Raw genomic sequence first — 20,896 nt, 5'->3', positions numbered from 1 at the left:
ATTCTTCCAGAATCCCCTGTTCAGTACCTTAAAGCGAAAGTCTCAACTTGCTTGCAAAGTGGCAAGCAGCCCATGTTGGTTTCATTTTAAAAACTATCGTTTGTGCAAATTAGAGCAGGGTTTGGTGGTTTATGAGATAGTGATGCCACGATTACTACTGCTTCTGTTGTTTACACAATCTACCTGTTGATAACATTCAGAGAGCTCAGACCGACCATTTTAGGGCAATGCATTTGAAAGGTGTAAGGGGATGTCCCACCACACATTGTTGGTCCTGTGCTCTTCGGAAGAGAGTATTGGATTTTGTGGAGGCTCGTGTTCTGATGGATTTTGTGTCTGAGAACACCAGGAAAACGTGTCCTGGTTATAATTAAAACAAAAAACAAAAAAACAAAAACCAAGAAAGGCATTTTAAGGCAGTTTTCCCTTACTTCTGAAGTTAACTTTATTGTGGCATAAATCTGCATATAATTGGATGTACACACTTAGAAGAGCTAAGTTTTGTCAGTTTTAACAAATGTATATACTGACGTAACAGAAAAAGATGGCATAGAATAGCATGCCTGTGGTCACTTCTGAAAATACTAATATGTACACATTTTTTTCTCCCTCTGTGCCTGTCTGTCTTCATGGTTCCTCATTTATGGCTCAAATGGTAACTGTGGGAAAATTCCTTGGCATCCTGACATCAGAACCCTTCATCCTGGCGAGACCATGATGATGCAACCTCAACTCACTCAGCAGGCACCCCGGGACCCTCCAGTGGGGGCCATGCTTCCCAGAGTGGAGACAACAGCAGTGAGCAAGGTAAAAAGTTAAGAATTTTCCTTGTGCAAAAGTAGGCATGACCAAAATAGCTTCCACATTTCACAATATCAGTCCATGTAAAGAGGAGAGGGGCAGGTGAGGATGTCGGGAGTTTACCAACTGCTTGGTAGGAAGACGGGGTTCCTCTTGTTACTTTATTTAAAGACTCAGAATGAGCTATCTAATCTTTAAGTCCACATTACAATAATAATTGATTGGTTCTGCCAATTCTCTTACAAATGTGGTTATCTACACTACTTTGGTGTTTATCAGAAAGACAGACCCTCCTAACTGCTATAATTCAGTAGTGGGAATTATACTACAAACAGGATATTTGCTTGTAATATGTACTATAGAAGTTCTTTATAATTAAAGCAGCCATGCCTCTAAAGCATGTAAGATGCAAAAATTTGTTCTTATTAACTCCAGAAATACCAGTCAAGGTGAGGGTGGGGTGGAGAGATTTATACAGACTCTTGTTTTGGGAAGATGGATTTGGAAATTCTTCAAATATTGCTTGTCCCTGCTTCTGTGCAGCTGACATAGTGACTTTTGTCCCAATTTAAAAAAAGATAGAAGTTCAGAAGGTGAGGAGGAGAAGTTCAGATGTCAAGGAAGCCTTCTGCACTTTGGAATGAACTTTACCATTTACAACAGAGAGCAGTCATATATTGGTAGGGATGACGCTTCTGTGGATAAAATGATCATTTAAAGGAAGATGCATTATTGAATGTGGTCCAGGAATGTATATAGATTTTACTTTTTAATATTTTACATTAGATGGTGTCTGATCTCTTAGGTCTATTTTATCTCTATTATGATTCTGTTTATGGCCACAATATTTAAGCATTAGACAGGCTTCCAAGTCAAATACTGTTTTACAGCTTGAGCTGTAATTATACAGGCCATTTCAAAGGGAGTCATTGGTGTATCTACCCTCCTCCATGTTTCTGGCCAGGGATTTTGGACTCCTGAATTTTCCAAGTGAGCCTACAAAACTGGCCTTTGTAGGATGTCTTTTACTTGTAAGGGAATCCTGTTTAGAATCTGTCTTTTTAAACAAGTTGTGACTCACAGATGATGCACTATCAAATGGTAAGCTATAGAAGAACTTGTGAGCTATATGTATATTTGTTTGAGGGCATCAGTTGAACTGTTTGTAAAATAAGCTTCATTATAAGATATTTTGAAGGTATCATGTATGTAGATTCAATAGTGGATCTGCAATACAGAGGTTGAGCTGTGGTTCCAAGTGACCCTGGGTCAAATGCAGAAAGCTTTCAATCCTTCAGTCCTCCCCACTGCCCCAAGTTAGGGCAACACAAAGGGTGAAATATCTATTAATAAAAACAAAACACCCTCAGCGTTGCAGGCATGGGGGATGGGGGTGGGGAGAAGCAGACTTAATGGCCTAATGAGGCTATCTTCCAGAAACTTCTCCTGTGTGAGGCTCCCTCTGACCTTTCACTTGGCTCAGGAGCCCAGCGCTTCATTTTTCACATTCTTGCAATTACGTTAACGCTTCAAGCATTTCTGCCTCCATGTCAGCTAGCGACACCAGGCATAACTCAACACTGTGAGTTTTTCTCTTCTCTGTAGATTCATTAACAGGTCACCAAGGTCCCAACTGAAATTTAAAACTGACTGGTTCTGTTGGGTTAGTTGAGTTATGGCGAGAGGGATAACAAGAAGGGTCAGAGAGAGAGAGAGGAGGTAGGAGAGGAAAAGATGTAGGCTTTGGAGCGGGGACTAGCTACCACAGCAGACAAAGCAGGAAGTTTTACCACTTTAGTTAGTCTTGTTTTATTAAGGGTTTTTGGTCAAGAAAGGGAAGACATGTAAGGCATCCTCTGGGGAGAAACAAAACACTGAGCCCCCCTTGCTGTGGGTAGCCGCACCCACTTATCCCTTGCTGAAGGATTTGATCCCCCAAGCATTTTGTTCCTTTAATCATATCTCTGTGGGATTAAAGAATGGACACGGGGGCTTATGTATGTGAGCACTAGGAAGGCTGTCTCCCCCACCTCCCCCTCAACTGTGGTAAAGTTGGAGAGAAAGTGGGAAAAGTTATTGTTTCTGTAAAATGGAGACTGTAGGTGCAAAGAGAATTTTTCTACCTGGCTCACTGTGTCAGTGGTTAAAATGCATTCATTAAGGTGTTCTGGGTGTTTTGTTTTGTTTGTTTCTGACAGCAGACCCTAAATTTTGAAGGCCAGACTTAAGTATGTTTTGCTCCCATAATCTTTTAAACATGTTTTCAAGATATTTTGATACTTTGTTCCACCAAAATGCTCAGAGTAGCTTTCAGTGGGAAAGATTAATTATCTGCTTCAGGGCAAAGTCAGCAGAGGTATTGACTGAAATCACATATGCTTATCATAGGTTAGATCTTAGGGTTGATGTAGAATGGAAAACCTAGGAGGGAAATTTATGTTCTCCATATTAAATATATCATAATGTTTCATTGGAATCTAAGTTTGCAGTTCACAAGAGACTTCCTTACTTCTTCAGAATTTATTAGCACAACAGGCATATGGAAAACTGTAAAATGATTCAATTTCAAAACAAATTATGATAAACAGAAGAAATAGGGATGAATTGTACTAAATACAATGTTTTCATACACATTTTAAATTAAACTTTAATAGCCATATGCTATAAAACAATACATGCATTTATGTTGCTTTGTAATTTTTTTGTGAATATTTTTCAATAATGGTTCTTACAGATCTTTACTTTGGAACCTAAAAACACCTCGTTTGTGACCCGTTACTGAAAAGAGCTATCGTAACACAGATGAAAGGTTATCTTTTCACATAGGTGTTTGCATCATAAACCGAAAGGAGAAAAAAAGATGAGATTTTTAATATCATAAGAATTGAACTTGGGAGATTTGAAGTCTGACTGTCTTTCCAAGCACACATAGTCAACTGGGTAACTATGAAGCCGGCATTTCATTCACCGGGTTCTCTGTTTTCAAAAAGCAGCCAAAGGGAGCGCGTTTGTCTTGTTAGTCGCATTCCAATGAGGAAGGAAATCTGGTTTTTCAAGGGTAGAATTAGGGTGCAGACTCCAGAGCTCAGGGCAGTAACTGCCTGCCTTTGTGCCTGACTTCCCGTCACTAAAATGGGGTTTGATAATACGACTTGAGGTCCCTGGTTCTGTACCTGCTGATTCTGAAGATGCTTTGTGCTCCACGTGTGCCTTGCCAGAGTGAAGCCTACGCGGCAACCTCCTTGTTCCTAGAGCTCTCTGAGAGCCTTAGATAAAAGGCACAGTATATATACAAAGTATTATTATTATTGATGGGTTTGTGTAACTCCCATTAACGCTGATGGGAGTTACACATGTGAATTGGCAGGAGAATAGACCCCTCAGTGTTTAGAGCACATGAAATTTACATTTTTTCCAGTGCTGTAATTGAGATGTTGACAAATTGGAGAATATTGATGAGCCTTTGTTTTAAGTATTTCGTGCCAAGTTTGTTTTATTTTTCCTGCTTTGAACAATGGTATGGGTTCAGCAGCAGTGAATAAAAAGGGTAGAGTAAAGATAACTTTGTATTTCAATATTTTGATGTGCCAATATGAAATAAATTGTCTTAGGCAAATGGAATATGCTGTTTTAATCATTAGCTATGCATGAAAGAAAAATTGATGTTGACATCTTTGCTGTAAAATCGTTGTAATGGGGCCTTCCTTACAATTCATTTTTGTAAAATTCATTTTGTACATTTTGCAGCAATTGAACAATCCCTGCACTGTGAATAGGCAGGATTCCCAGAAATACCGAGACAGTTGGCCCAGTAACTGCTGAGCTCACAGTGCACACCACACACACGTTAACCATACTGTTGCCAGACCCAGATTAACCTAAATACATGAACATGCTAGCATCTATGTCTGTAATCGTTCAAGACCCTGGGCTGTACAAGCCAGCAGGGTTCCCCTTGACTCTGCCACCAGACCTATTCATTGATGTCACCATCTATCATCCAGGCAACGAGGCTAGAATCCCACAGCTAGATATTTATTTAGTTATTCTACAGTTATTTAGCAACCGTAGTGTTGAAATCTACAAAAGTCCCCTTAGAAATGAATGGAAGCCCTTACAGTCAAGCATGCGTAAGATATCATGATACTTTTGAGTTTACACCGTGTTGCAGTTAGGAAATAACATTTAAATAGTCCAGTTATATGTTTAAAGGAGGAAGGGGGAGACCCACTTACTGAGGGTCCTGAATATTCTCTGCTGGGATTTCTCATTCAGTCTAGGAAAACTCTGTCAATGGAATGTTTTCCTAGTGGCGGCAATCTCTTTAAAATAACCCTAAATACAATATGACAGACGCCATCTGCCATCATCTTTTGCTAGTTGCTTTTAACTTTTATTTTTCCTAGAGTTAAGTTCACCCCAAACTGGTCACTAACTTATGATAAATACAATAGCATCTCTTTCCTCCTGATTGTTACCATCATTTTTTTTCACTCCAACTATAATTGACAGTTGGACATGGCCAGAGAAGAAGCTGTTCTATATAAAATATTCATGTGGCATTTCCTTTCTCCTCCCCCCCCAAAATTAAATAAAAATGAAAGCCATCCTTCAGTCATCAGCAAATACTTAGGTATGTTCTGCAGAAGTTCTTAGGATGTTTTAGATAGTCACCATGAGAAATAAAATTAAAGGCTTCTAATAAATACATGCCCTAGGATCATGTAACAGTTGCCCATAAATGCTTAAAAGCTTGCTATAGTTGCTGTTAATTTTGAGTAATTTCATTCCTATATAGATCAACTTACTTGGAAAATCCAGAGTTGGGATTTCCAGATTTTTTTTTTTAACTTAGTCATGTAAAGGGATGTCTCCTGATGCCAGTTAGAGTTTAATTTAGAGTAGTAATTAAACTTGAATACTGCCTCATAAACAAAAGATAAACAATAAACCAGCCACGTTCCCTGCTGTTTCATAGCTTTCTTTCCCAGATGTTTTAGCCTGATAATTTTTACACAGTGAACTACCTAACATGGAGTTTTGTGGACAGAGGTCGAAATGTGTTTGGTTTTTCTCCCTCTTTTTCTCTCCTTTCTCTCTTTTTTTTCAGCAATCCTTTTTTTATTTTCCTCTTCTAAAACTATCATTTAGGGAATTTCCCGTCATTTATATGTATTTAAGTTCTGATAAAATAAATACTTCATGTAGATGTGTTTTATAGATAACTACAGTTTTTTTCTTAGATATCACATATTGATTTTCTTTCTGAACTAATCTGATCTGCAGTGTCTTTCACCCTTAGAAAAGGAACACATTTTCTTTAAGTCAGAGCTGGAGGACAGGTCAAAGGAAAGGCAGGCTTGACAACGAAGAGTCTTTTTTTACTCCTCTTCCCTTCCCATCCACACATCTTCACCCTCTACCGGGACTACTGTGTGGTTGTGTTCCTCTTTGGGTTCTGAGGGTGTCTCTGTCCAGTTCTAGATCCTTCCACTGTCAGCCATGATCTTTCTGATTGTCAGGTACAAGTGGGCTGTTCAGTGTGGAAGCCATGTTATTTTCACTGGGTGGGGTAATTACTGAAAGCCGAGAATAGCTGCATTAAGACACGGGGATACTTTCATGATCCCATTAGCATAAGAGTGGGTTAATTATTCATGCCAAGTGAGGATTCTATGGGGAAAAGTATAGTTAATGCACAGAGTTTTTAAATGTATCCCTTTCTGCTCTGAGACTAAATTCTTGTTGGAATCAGTTCTCAGACATTTACGGGAAGGCTCTGGTGGCGTGTTAGATGCAGCGCATGTCTCTGTGTTTGCAGCGTTCTCAATAGAGACCATCTGGCAAAGATCCAAAAGGTGATTAAACAAAATGATCAGCTCTTGTTGCTGTGTTACATGTCCAATACTCTGGATTAAAAAACATGACCCACGACAGTCAAGCTAACGTCATGCCGCTCCCCCTCCCCCTCCCCTTCCCGTATAAGAATTCAGATGGCCCACAAATGTGTGTGCCATCTTTGTGTCCTTATGGCCCATAATCATGAACAGGTTGTGCAAATGGTTCTTTCTGTAGCACTGTCTGTTCCAGCAGCATAGAAGCATTTCATATTAATTGGGTCAGTCTAATATTCATATTGACATGGGGAAAATTACTAAAATTTATTCTTATAGCAGACAATGAATATGTGTGCTTTCTGCCACGAGGGGAGTGAAGTCTGACGACTGCTTGTGCAGCTGATTAATTTTTCCTAAAACTGGAGAAAATCAAAGCATGGAAAACTGTCAGTCTCTAGAAAGAGTGCACAACCCTTTACAACTAAACAAAATGGACGGGGTGGGGGCTTTGGGGGAGCGTGTGGAAGGGAGCTCTGGTGTTAACACCATAATCAGGGATGAATTTACAGTGCCATTCTGAAGAGCCCTCCCTCCCCATAAACAAGCTGATAATCACAGGGAAGCTGACTTCCAATTAGCTTTCCCTTCCCTCACCCAGATCAGCATGTTTATAAGTCTTCCTTAAGCTTGGATGTGTCTCTGCTGAGTTGCTACAGCTCATGTCAAATTCGAAAGTTTGGAAATGAAATGTTTGATTATGAGGAACTGCTGCTAATAAGCAAGGTAAATTCAACCACTCATTTCACGATGGCGTTAAGGTAAAAATGCCAAGATTTGTGACTAAGGGACAGATGTATCTTATCTGTGGGGTTTGCACCAAATGCTGAGCAGAAATATAAATTGAACAAACCAGACATTGTGAGGAGTGATTGAAGAAATATTGAGATGAAATCTTGGAATGAAATATATATGTATATTTATAACAATGCTGCGAATTGCTTACATGTCTCATTTGCATGAGCCTGAACTGTGATTTCATTAAGGGCAGTGGAAAGTATGTCAGCTAAGGCATTCAGAATACAACACTATTACTCATTAGGCTCTTCGGAGACTAAGGCTGACCATTTACTATTGGGGAAGTCTATGACTGATCGCCCAGGATGCATTTTAGTGCAAATGTCAAGAGACAATAAAGCATAAAGCAGAGAAGGAAAACATTCTCAAAAACCACTTGAAAACATCATCATTCCCTGTCAGTCGCCCTTTCGAAGGGACTGGAAAGCTGTAGGTGAGAAAGGCGGAGGGGCAGAGGACTCAAGGAGGGGAAGTGTGGTCCCCTAGAGTCTGTGCCGTGCGGCAGATGAAAGGGACTTGAATAGCCTTGGGGGTCTTAAGGCTATTATAGGGCAACTCAAGCTCTCTTATCATGCTGATTTTTCAATTGATTTTTGGCTGAACAGTACTTGTTGAAGCCCTCCAGAGCATCAAACACAGCCTTATGGCGCTATACATTGTAATACACATGTTCTCTTCCCCCCACCCCATTGTCTTTGCTTTGGAAGATCAGTCTATAAAAACACCACATTACCCGCCCTCCCCCTTTCCCCCTTCCTTTTTCTGCCCGCAGGGAATCTCTTAAGATGGTTTCTGGGTTTGTTTGTTGTTTGTTTGTTTATGGGAGGGGTTAGTGGGAGAACTTGGTATTTATCTTCCCCCTGCTCACATCTGTCTTTAATTCGACCTCCGAAAATATTTCTTATGTCACGGCAGACAATGTTTTTCAGCCACTTTAACCTACTAACATGTATCCCTGTGTTGTCTGGAACAATCCACTCCCTTTTTGGTGACATGCAAGAGAGAAAACTGAAATTTAGCTGCTCACTAAAAGGGAAGCGAAACCTGTAGTCGGTATCCCTGCTAAGCAAGGAGTCCTTGGAAAGCAAAGGTCCCCAGTAGGAAGGCCACGAGGGAGACCTAGCAGGAGTGTTCCCTTGCCGGTCTTCTACCAAGGCTATTCTTAATCTGACCCTCTAGCATCTCCCCCTCCATGAAGTTTTTCCTGTCTGCCTAGGCATGAGCCCAGGGTTAGCTCTTTTGTACTCCATAGCATGTCTGTTTCTGTTGGAGCATCTTCTCCACGGTGCTCTGAGGATGGTGTTTGATTCCCAGTTTCTCTCCCATCTACTACCTACTCAGCTATGCTCTCTAGCAGTCATGAGCTGGCTTTTGAGTCTATAAACAGGACTTTTAGACATCACCTTCTTTTCCTTCTCAAGGCAAACAAATTTAGGAAAACTCTGTACCTATGGCTTCTGTGATGTTTGCCTAGACATACACGAGCTGTTAGCAATGTACCTGTGCATCTGTTGCAATCTGATTACATCCCTTAAGGGATAGAAGACAAATTTTAAACTAACATTCTGTGTATTCATGACTGCTTTCAAGGAGCTGAAAGACCTATAGCTCCAACTTAGAACCCTTTGGACGACAGTAGGTCTTCAGAATTGAAGTATTTCTCATTAGTGCTTTAGTGTCGTCTCTAGCTGTGCATGTGGGGTCAGAATTTGGAGAGAGGATTTCTTCTACTGTCAGAGAAAGAGAGGTTGGGGAGAGAAAGACTAAATGGTAGATCTGATCAGGGAGATCCCATATATGACAGGGATTTCCCTATGATGACCTGTTTATGATGGGTCGTTTAGAGACATCACTGGTTTTCACAAATGTGTAAAGGAAGCGAGAAGCCATTTTTAGTCATCCTTAGGAGGATCACACACACACACACACACACACACACACACACACACACACACACACACACACGTTAGTTCCTTATAAGTAGCTTTCAGGAGGTATGCTTCTTTTCATGGTCCTTTCCATCCACCCAGGCTGAAGTCAGGGTTCTTGCACTGTAGGTCAAGAGCTCTGCACTGTAAGGTCCCAGTTGCCATGAAAGGGAAGAAGGCCTGGGAGGCAGACTTGGATTCAAGCCTCTGTCTTAGTTAACATGGGTTGCGTAACATGAGGGAGCACTGCCATGCAGCTTTACCTGGAGGGTATGTTAAATGAGATTATACATCTGAGGCACAGAACACAGCCCACCAACAGCAACGCTTGGTTCTCTCATTCTCCCTCTCCCCTGTCCTGTGCTGACATTAGTTAGCTACAGACCTTGGATACGTTGCATCATCTTTTGGGTATGTTACATAATCTTTGGTTACTTGTCCTCCTCTAGAATGTAGACTGGAATTGATGATCTTGTAGAGTCAATCTCAGGGCAGCTAGTGTTTCCATCCATATTTATTTATTATTTTACTTTTATACTTTTTCTTATAGGAGACTGGTTAGAAGTTCTTCATCAGGGTTGTAGCATGAATGTTCTACATCCTTGATTTATGATATGTAACAGGATAATATTCTGTTTCTTGCCTATTAGTTCAAGAGAGCTTTTTCCTTCTCAGTTGATCAAGAAAGTAAGTAGGCATGAGGATTTATTTTATGGTTAATGGTAACATGACAGAAATTATAGGTAGGGCAGCTTAGTTTGTGGTCTTGGTATGTGGCCTCCTGCAAACACAAGCAGCTTCCTCCTTGTCCTTCATCCACCTGGGACTCTTTCTGCTCTTCACAGGTGGACTAAGACACAAAGAGCATGACAGCAGGTCAGACTATCCATTCTTACTCGCCAACTATTCCAAATTGTTCCAGAAAAATCTCATTAGTGATCAGAGATTTTTCAGAGTTAAAGTTATTTATCAAGACTGTTAGTTCACATGGATCTGTACACGATTACCTCTAGTCTGTGGCTTCTTTATGTTTTTCTACTTGTGGTCTCTTTTGACCTGAGAAACTTTTATGTGATTCCCAGATAAACAGGTATATGAAATATGCCCACAAATCAAATATTTACTGCTAATAAATCATAAGAATTTTATTTTAGAACAATTCATATATACGCATATATTTTACCATTTATTAAAATGGAAACAAATTTACACATTTATAGTTTAGATGTGTTTATTTTTACATAAAAAAACTAAACCTGACACTGCAAGACGTAGAGCATCCTCAGCTTTTTCACAGATAATCCATATTTTCAATGTAAAAATCAACTGAGAAGATAGCTTCCAGGAAATGAAAAATGGCACGAGTGTAGGGCCATTTCCAAAGTCATTGGGATTTCTGCCCTAATTCTAAGCCGAAACTCAGTACGTAATTCTTCCTCTTGCACTGGCACTTGAACCCACAGCCCCCTGCATGCTTGCTAGTCAAGCAGTCTATCTCTGAGTTACATTCCCAGCGCTACTATTTTTTCTGTTTTGTTTTAGTCAAAGTCAAGACAGCTACTTCAAAACAATTTTTAAAACCAAACACTCTATCTAACACAGAACAATCCAAAGACACACCAATTTGAGGCTTACATGCTGAGGAATGATGGTAGGAAAGTATTAAAATTCTTTTTTATTCAAATTTTCCACAAACAAGCCATTATGTTTCCATAAGAGCAGAAAACCTTGCACATACAGTAAAAACACTGCACTTCATACCTTACAATGGCCTCCAGTCTGAGTTGAAATGTTTCAGGCACCCACAGGTCTATGTTGCATGCCCTGATGGCTTGGATGCTACAAAGCAATCATGCTGTGTATTCAGAACCGAGACCGAAGTGAAGCTGTGGAATGCAACATGGACAGACTCCATCAGGAGCATCTTGGATTTGTTACAAGGTTGATTTTTGAATTAATTTTTGGTCATTGCAGGCTCAGAAACCTTTGAACATTGCCACATTTTTGTGACCCATACATTCAGCCATGTGACCCCATGTTGAGTCGTGAAGCACAGTCTCAGAAGCTGTGATCTAACCAATGTAATATTTGCTTGATTCAAACAGTTATTCCTTAATCCTTTCGAACCCATAGAGAGAGCAGGTTCTGCTGCTTCAGAACCAAGCATTTGAAAAAGAACTGCTTACAAAAGTATAGTGGGGGGTACAAAACTTCCTACTTCCTCTTCCGACTAACATTTTTAACAAATGCCACCCACTAAACAGAACTTCTAAAATCTCTATGTACCTAAGGTGAAGTGATAGATTGCTGCTGACGAGAGCTTGTGGAAATCTCCTCCTGACTGATTGCCACACGTGGAGGTTGATGTGTTTCTATCTCCCCAGCCCTTAAGACCTTATCTAGGCATGTGTTATTTAAATTCAAGGCACAAAGATTTTTATCAAGCAAAGGGACTCAGGGCCTGGAAGTATGGAAATCATTGCAGCCCCCACCTTCAGCATCTGACTATCTACAGTAAGCTGGAGGTGCTGGGTGCTATGGCAGATGCACAGGTAACTCCTACGAGGCACACGTTCATATGCGGGGTGATGAGTTCAGGAAGACTGGCTGATGCTTAAGGAAAGAGATTGGTGTTGAGAGAATAACCATGTTTGAAGCTGGTGGAGGTGAACTCTCCTTTGACCCTGCTACTCCCAAAGGACTGTTTCTCTGCCTGTTAATTTCTCCACCTGTAAAATGCGACTAAGAACTATTTCGTAGGGTAGTTATATAATTAACATACATTGACTTTAAAATAGTCAAGCTTGGTAAATAATGATAGAATGCAAAGAACATTGTCTTCATTCATTCATTTATTGACCATAGAATTGGATCAAGTAAGATGTGTTTGCTTTCCACAGCAGGGCTTTTTTGCATAATTTGGGAATGCAAATAAAGAAATAAGCATGCTTCTGGTACTACATTTAACATGCAGGTTGTAATGTACTTTAAAAAGAGAATGATTGATACTCTCTGAAATATTTGTAAAAGGCTTCACAGAGTTGGGGAGGCTTTCATTATTTCCTTGATGGCCTTTAATGGTTATCTTCAAGTGAATAGAGTAGAGAGGGGACAGGGAGCAGGTAGAGCCAATGAGAAAGGCTCAGAAGGGTGAAGCTATGGATATGCAAAGAGCAAGAACCAGACTGGACTTGCTGTTTATGAGAGCAGATACAGAAAAAGCCTGGCTAGAGGATCAGTGGAGCTGACATTTATCTGACAAACTGGTGCTTGCTCCTCTGAAGTATCAAACATACCCAGTGATGTAAAGCACATACAGGCATGGAAATGCAGAGTGCCAGGCTGACCACAGAAATGATTTCTAGAGGAAGACCCGAGAATCTGGATCTTTAACCCAGACTTGGGGAAACCCTGGTCTGGGACATGGAGAATACATTAAAATAGTTTAAGCAAAAGGAGGTTATGGGGAGATTTGCTTTTTAAATTAGCTCTTGTAGACTCTGGAGATTACATATGAGGAGAAGAAAAGCAAATATAGAACGGGGTTAGTTGTCTCGAAGCCACAAGAAGCTTGCATCAAGCCAGTGGCAGCAAAGCTGGAAGAGAGAACTGACAGAGAGATTGTGAAGGGAGTGCAGAAGACATGGGCCAGGATGGCCAGCACGGCTCTCCCTTGGTGGAGAAAGCAGACAGATAGTCAGGGCAGCTTTTGGTTTTTATGCCATAAGTTTTGAAGCATGGACTTGTGTCAACCAGAACAGACCTCATTAGCCCATGCAGAGTCTTTGAAGTATCGATGTGGGGTGCATGTTTGGGGAGGAATGATTCTTTCAGGGACATAGTGTATTTATAGGCAATGTGGCCTCACGTGGTTAAACACATGGCCACTGGCATTGGCTGGCTGGCTCCCCGTGAAATCCTCGCACCTGCTGCTCATTGTGAGTGAGTCTCCCATCCTCTACTCTGGCAGCTAGAGGGCAAGGGTGATAAAAGATAATTAATTTGATAGATTTTGAGATGTAGGGCTTAAGTATTGCAATTTATAGACAATCATATTTCTGTGTTTGTTTTATACTAAGTAAATATTATACTTTAAGAAAATAAAAAAGGCCGGGCGGTGGTGACGCACACCTTTAATCCCAGCACTTGGGAGGCAGAGGCAGGTGGATCTTTGTGAGTTCGAGGCCAGCCTGGTCTACAGAGCGAGATCCAGGAAAGGCGCAAAGCTACACACAGAAACCCTGTCTCGAAAAACCAAAAAAAAAAAAAAAAAAAAAAAAAAAAAGAAAATAAAAAAGTTCGCTCTTAAAGTAGTTGAAAAGAGACATTATACAACAGAGATCACCATGAGGATCCCAAAACAAAGTCCTGCATTTATCTTTAGGAAAGGAAAATTATGGCTGTTTCTGCCCTGAGCCCTGCCCCAGGCCTCAGAGCCCAGCTCCACTCAAAAAGGTTCTCCCCTCTGAGCAGCTGCTTCTCCTCATGCCTCTGGTGCTACACTAACACCCCAGAGCTTACTTACCTTCCTGCTTGACTGGAAGATTCTTGAGGCCAGTTTCTCCATCTTAAGCATCTCCTTCCTTCACACCCTTCTTGAGGCCGTGGTTAATGTAGAAGGCCTTTGATAATAATAATCTTTATTTTTATTTTTTGAAAGGGAATTGGGTCCATATTGTGTGGGGCAATGAATAGGAGGCTTAGTGCTTGGTTTGGTAGGTAATAGGGACCTATTGAAGGTCTGTGAATGCGTAGTGACATAATCGCCTTCCTTTTGAATGCCAATGACCAGTTCTCCACTACGTCTTCCATGGTCAAAGTAGCAAACCTGTATGCTCCCCTGAAATACTGTCTGTTTGAAAGAGTAGATATTCTTTTTAGTGAAGAAACACATTTCCAATAGCCAAAAAAAGAAAGAAAGAAAGAAAGAAAGAAAGAAAGAAAGAAAGAAAGAGAAAGAAAAGAAGAGAAAAGAAAAGAAAGGAAAGAGAAAAGGAAAGCTTTGATATTCTCTCTGGAGTAATCTAAGCACTAAAATGATTGTGCTTCACACAATTCCCTTGAATATCACCTCATTTCAGGAATTTGTATCTAAAGACACACTTCTGTAAATGTTTATAGTGTTGTAATTATTAACACCTAGAAATGACTCAACAAGATGGAGTAAATATCTATCTTCAATAGTTGAAAAATTATGGTTCCTGGGATAGTTAAATATGTATTACCTTTTAAAAAAGAATTTTGCGGTTAGAATGAAGCCTGGGTTAAAACTGGGTTTCCTCTAGTGTAGGAATTTTCAGCTCCCCTAATTTGCTAATGTGCATTTTAAGTCTGCAGCGGGTAGAAACCCAGAGCTTCCCAGATCCACTTACCCATTAAGATGGTCGTTCACATTCCCTCTGGGGACTAATCGCCCTCGGAACACACTCTGGGATTCACTGCCCTCCCTCCGTTCTGCTTCCTTCACTGAAACCCACTCAGACAGAGCTAATATCCTAGGGAGTCTTCTCTCGTGTTGTATTTAAGAGGTGGGTCAGCATGAGCTCAGGATCAATTTTCAATTGTGTAAAGAGCAATTTCCTCCATGGTCAGAAGTCTTGTGGACTTCAGCTCCTCTTGCACAGAGTATTCTCTGAAGCCAGCTAGCCTTGTACTTACACTTCATTGTATCAATCGATGTGACTGGAACAGTTCTTGAGTGTTTGATTCAAAGGAAGCACATTTGATTACCTCCTCCCACATGTAGAATTGAAGAGCCCCACAGACTTATTCCTGACATGAACTAAGTGAGGGTTAGTCTGAAACTAGCACAGAATGCACTTGCCTTCATCAATGGCTAATTGTTCTTGAATTATTCCCCTTCTCTGTCTCTCTGTGTCTTGTTTGTCCCTGTCTCTGTCTCTCTGTCTCTCTGTCTCTCTGTCTCTCTCTCTCTCTCTCTCTCTCTCTCTCTCCCCTGTGTGTGCGCACACATCCATGCCACAGCATGAATGTGGAGGTCAGAGGAACACTTGTAGGATTTTGCTCTCTTTTTCTGCTCTATGGGTCCCAAGAATCAAACTCAGATGGGCAGGCCTGAGGGTTTGTGCCTTTATTCACTGAGCCATTTCACTAGCCCAAGTCTGAGTTAGGAGGGGTGGAAATCCATGGAAAAGGAGGAAGAGGGAAAATGACAGTCATTGCGTGTTTGGAAATGGACCCTTCGGCTTTTGTTGGCAGGTGATGAGCAGTGGCACTGGCTATACAATCCAGCCTTAGAGACATGTCTGGGGTGCGGTGCTGCAAAACCCCTACGGGTCTTAACCTCTCTGTCCTGTTTCTCCAGTATACCATTTGCGCTGATTACGTTCGCTGCTGGTACATTTTCTCCTGACTCTTCCTTAGAGTTGGAGGATCCTGGGAGGCATGTTAGCATCCTCAAGTACATGACAAGATGTCTAGAGTTTTAACCTCTCCTGAGTGACAGGAACTTCTAAATTCATGCATCCCTGTCTTGGGTAAAGTGGGGCAGGATTACCCACTTGCACGCATCACACTCTTCAGGCTATGAGGTGAAGAATCAGGTTGGTCCCATCTTGTCCCTGGAGTGTTAAAGTGATTGAGAAGATCCTTGGGATACAGCCGAGGTTATCTTTGCGTATGGTGAAGAGAGGAAAAGTTCCATTTTACTCTTGTTCGTCAGCCACTTTTCTACAAGATTTTGAATGTCGTATAGTACTTTAGCTCAGAAAATTACACCATCTATAGACTGTGCTTGTAGCTCAGTTTGAGAATACTTTGCTACTAAATACAAGACAGAGGCTTTAATCCCCGGCGTTGAAAAAGAAAAGGAAATTATAACACAACTAAATGGATACCCTTGTTTCGTGGCCACAGAGCCAAATCATCCACTGCCACATTAGCTCTCTTATGCTAATGACTATTAAATCCTGTACCTCACAAAACTGATGACTGATGCATTGACAAACTCACGTCCTCAGTGAGGACCTAAACCCTAAGTGAACACTGAGTAGCTACTTTTAGCTCTTAACCAAAATAAAAACAGCAGTTTATGCCACTGTGTGTGTGTGTTTCAACACCTCTTTGCTAGCTCTAGAGAAATACACAGAGCTGACATAGGGAATGAGTACTAGGTGAGTGGCCTTCAGTTCTTGTTTTCCTTACCCCCTACTGTCAAGAGTTACCATGGAGACCAGCTCCTGCTAACTAACATATGCCTCAAGAAGAGGGCAGTAAGGTCAGGCAAAAATGTTCAGCAAACAAATAGGTAACTGCATACAGATGAAAAGCTTGAAAAGACCCACCTTCAGAGGCTACTGTCCCTTGAGTAGAGATGTTGTCTGAGGCAGGATGTCCATACTCACCATCCAATGAGCAGCAGCAGGCTTCAAGATCCCTAACAACATTCAAGGCCGCCAAGTGTCCATGATATCACCACCTCAAATGGTCAACATGAAACAACACATCTGTCTATAAGACTTCCATTTTTTCCCTCTAATTAAAAAAAAAAAAAGATGACGTCATTTTTCCTTGTGGTCTTATTTTAGCAAGTCAACACCTTCCTTCCTCCCCTCTTCCCTACCTCCTTCCTTCTTCCCTTTATTCTTTCTTTCCTGCCTTCCTGCCATCCTCCTTTCTGGCAGGATGTTAAAGACTGTGGATCATCGGAATAGGAGCAACGAGACTTCTTTTTAGAACAAGGCAGATAAAAGTCTCATTCACAAAGTTTCGGATAGCAACGCCAGGCTCATGTGTGTCAAAGCGTCTAGGAGGTGGGGATGTAGCTCAGTTGGAGGAGTGCTTGCTTCGAGTACATGAAGCTCTGGGTTCAATCCCCACCACCATATACTGGACATGGTGATGCATACCTATGAACCTAGCATTAGGGTAGTAGAGAAAACAAGACCAAATGTTCATTTCCAGGTCAAAAGTGAGCTCAGAGGCCAGCATGGGCTATGTGAAACTGTCTCAGACAAACAAAAGCAAACCCCATCCGAGTCTGGATAAAGAGCGATCAAGCCGTGTTTCAGTGCTGATTTTTGCAGGTGGACTAATGATGTCAGTATTCTTTAGTACTGTATGCACTCTCAGAGACTGACAGTTCTCAACAGGACCTGCACAAGTCCAAACCAGACAAAAATCCCAGCATGGAGAAGGGAAAGTGGGTACACTGACCTACTCCCTAACCAAAAGGCTATTTGCTGTTTCTGAGAGAGGGAAGATCCATTTTCTTCAGTGGAATGACACTGGGTAGATCTACCATATCCCAGGCCAGGCCGAACACTCAGGAATAGACAACTGGACAAACCTATTCCATGTTGTGTTTTTGTTGAGCTTTTGTTTTTGTTTTAATATTTAAGAGAAAGAATATGGAGTAGAGTCGGGGAGGGACCTTGGTGGAATTGGAGGAGGAGAAATGACCAAATACATTATACGAATATCTTTAAGAATACATTTGAAAAATTGTAATGATCAAAGTTTTTCTTTAGTTCTTCAGATGTATACATATTCCTGCTTGTTAAACCGAGTTGGTGCTGAAACACACGGTGGGGTAAACTGCTCTTTCATTTTGGCAAATGATTAATACTAAATGTAGCTACTTAGTGCTCACTTAAGGTATAGGTCGGTCCTTACAGGGGATGTGAGTTTGTCAAAACATCAGTCATCCATTTTGTGATGTATCTGGTAGAACTGAATAGTCATTAGTATAAGAAAACAAGTATGAGGCCATGACCTGAAATGAAATCTCCTTTTGGGGGTTGAGGGGGCAGTAAAGACAGGGTCTTGCTTGCCATGTAGCCCTGGTTGGCCTGGTCCTTCCGTTCCTGCCTCTGGAGTGCTATGATCACAAGCCTTCCGCCAGCACTGTGCTGGGCTTGAAATTCTATGGATGCCAATAAGTTTAAGGAAGTGTTTCTATGCTTTATGGAGAAACTGTCATTTAAAACTGGAATGTTTATAACCTTGACCTTAAGAGCAGACTGGAGTTAGTGCAGGGTCTAAATCTGAATTTCTGTCCTGATGTCCCTGAGTGACATTTAACCTCTCTAAGCCTGTCTTCAGCTGTAAACACAGAGTTGGTGGGAGAATTAAATTAGATGGTGGATTTGAATCTGTGTGCTGGGTGAGGCATCTACAATAAAATATGCTCCATAAATGAGGATTACAGTGGTACTAATGTGCATGTGAGCACTGACTTTATTAGTTTTGGTTCCATAGCTTAAACTTTAAGCCCATGTTTCTGTCTATGAGTTTCGGGATAGAGTGTAATAAAATTTCTAATAAGAAGGGAAGCGATAACATAAGACAGTTTGCTTTTCTGTTTTCCCTTCCCTCTGTACTACAACACACACACAAGCAGGGGGAGATATGTAGAGCTGGAAGAAAGGGTAAAAGTGTGGGGTAAGCACTGGAGGATAGTCTGAGGTCAAAGCATCGTCCCCAGGGCACCACGGCTCAGTGATAACTCAAAGGACACCTTACCTTCTTCATCTCCATCTTCGTTTTCTTCCTAGAAGCCATAAGGGAGGCCTCCATTCGGCTTACAAGACTATTACATGGTCTTATAGCTAATCCACATAAAGTTGAAGGCACAGTATAGGATCTCTGTGGAAGGCCCAAAGGTCATGGGTTCAAACTCCATCATGGGAGAGTTTGGGGAATGTTTTGCCATTCCTTGCCTATAAACTAGGTTCTGACCGTTTACAGTTGATGCAAGGTGTGGGGTGAATATATTCATAACATGTCATAACTTCCCATTAAAACTTACTTTAGGACCAGAGAGATGGCTCGGTGAGAGTAAAGTGCTTGCCACAGTTGTGAAGGCCTGAGTTCAGATCCCCAGCACCTACACAAAGCTGAGCAGTTGTGAAGGCCTGAGTTCAGATCCCCAGCACCTACACAAAGCTGAGCAGTTGTGAAGGCCTGAGTTCAGATCCCCAGCACCTACACAAAGCTGAGCAGTTGTGAAGGCCTGAGTTCAGATCCCCAGCACCTACACAAAGCTGAGCAGTTGTGAAGGCCTGAGTTCAGATCCCCAGTACCTACACAAAGCTGAACAGTTGTGTGCATCTATAATCCCTCTGCTCCACTGTGAGATAGGACAAATGTGAGGGTGGACAATTGAGGTTGTCCTCATACCCCCATGAGCACACGGCAGTGCATGGGCCTATATTCACACAGGATCATGTACACACACACACACACACACACACACACACACACACACAGAGAGAGAGAGAGAGAGAGAGAGAGAGAGAGAGAGAGAGAGAGAGAGAGAGAGAGAGAGAGAGTAAAACTTCCTTGTTATTCACATTTTCACCTCTTGAAGCTCTCACAAATTTCATTTCCAAGTGACGAAGATGGTCGGGGATTCCTCAGTCTTCTCCACATTCTATCTGTATTGATTTTCCAATAACATCATTTAAAATTCAAATCATGCCTGTAATGTGATATGTTTAGTTTTACATTTCCAGTCTTCATGTGTTTTTACATAAATTTTCATGTGATTGCCCCAGAATTCCTCAGGCTTACCCCAGTTTTCAGATGAGGTGGCTTGCTTTGAGGTGTGTAGGGGGTGCGTCAATAACTTCCTTGTGATGGAAGAGAAAAAGATGTAGAAGAATTGAAACAAAACTATTTCAACTGTTCAGGTCCTTTACCTGCAGAGCGTGTTTTGCATAAGGGTGCTCAGCTCACAAATGGTGTAAAATTTAATGAAGGCAACTGACCGTCCTATGAAAGTCATTAAAACGCAATGTCATCACTCCAATCAAAAGGCGGCCACCCTTCTATTATTACTTTATTACAATTTTTCATTTTTATTTCCTCAAGTTAAACTGGAGACTGGGTTATCATATGCCACTTGTTAAAGATGTTAAATCAGTGATTTATGCTTTGAAAAACCCATTCCTTTCTTTCGTATTTCTGTTGACGTTGGCCTGGTCCATGGGGTCTGATTTCAGAGCAGGAGAGGGAGAGGCGAGGTGCTAAATGGGCATGTTCTGAAGGCCTGGTCATCATTTGTGCTCAGGAATAGCAAGAAGTGCATATGCAGTGTCAAAGCATAAGATAATGAGACTCCTTCTTCTCCTGGGACCCTTCCAAAACTCTTATTTCATAGCTATCAACCTCACTAAAGTTGAAGATGCTTATTTGTGTTTTAGTAGTTTGCTGTTTGCCTCCCAGATCCACTGGTTTAGGGAATAATAAGAATATATACTAACCCAAAGAAAATCTACCAATTCCATTAGCCACACACCCAACTGGATCAAAAAATGAGAGAGCTGGTGAATATTTCATATTGTGGGTTTCTTAAAGACACTTTTGTGTGAATAAAAAAGGACTTTCTCCAAGCTGTTCGTTTCAATTTCCTTTTTAATTTGCTCACCAACACCACTTAATCACCCCTGCCGCCTTCTAAGAATGCTCGATAGATGGGCTTTAAAAACTCAGCCAAGGTGATTTCTTTTTACC

At 41.3% G+C, this 20,896-nt stretch overlaps 1 protein-coding gene across 4 annotated transcripts in view; it reads left to right on the top strand.

The window, feature by feature from the left end:
- Meis2 (Meis homeobox 2) overlaps positions 1 to 20,896 on the top strand; it is a 211,520-nt gene that overhangs the window by 14,642 nt on the left and 175,982 nt on the right. For all 4 annotated transcript variants that reach the window (XM_059261113.1, XM_059261112.1, XM_059261115.1 and 1 more), the window contains exon 7: positions 693 to 807. In XM_059261113.1, the coding sequence (XP_059117096.1) occupies positions 693 to 807 (115 nt within the window). The remainder of the gene's footprint in view (positions 1 to 692; positions 808 to 20,896) is intronic.

Source organism: Peromyscus eremicus, chromosome 4 (genome assembly GCF_949786415.1).
Source record: "Peromyscus eremicus chromosome 4, PerEre_H2_v1, whole genome shotgun sequence".
Classification (NCBI taxonomy): Eukaryota; Metazoa; Chordata; class Mammalia; order Rodentia; family Cricetidae; genus Peromyscus; species Peromyscus eremicus.
The sequence above is the reverse complement of the archived record's forward strand: the minus strand, read 5'-3'. Positions and strand labels throughout refer to the sequence as shown.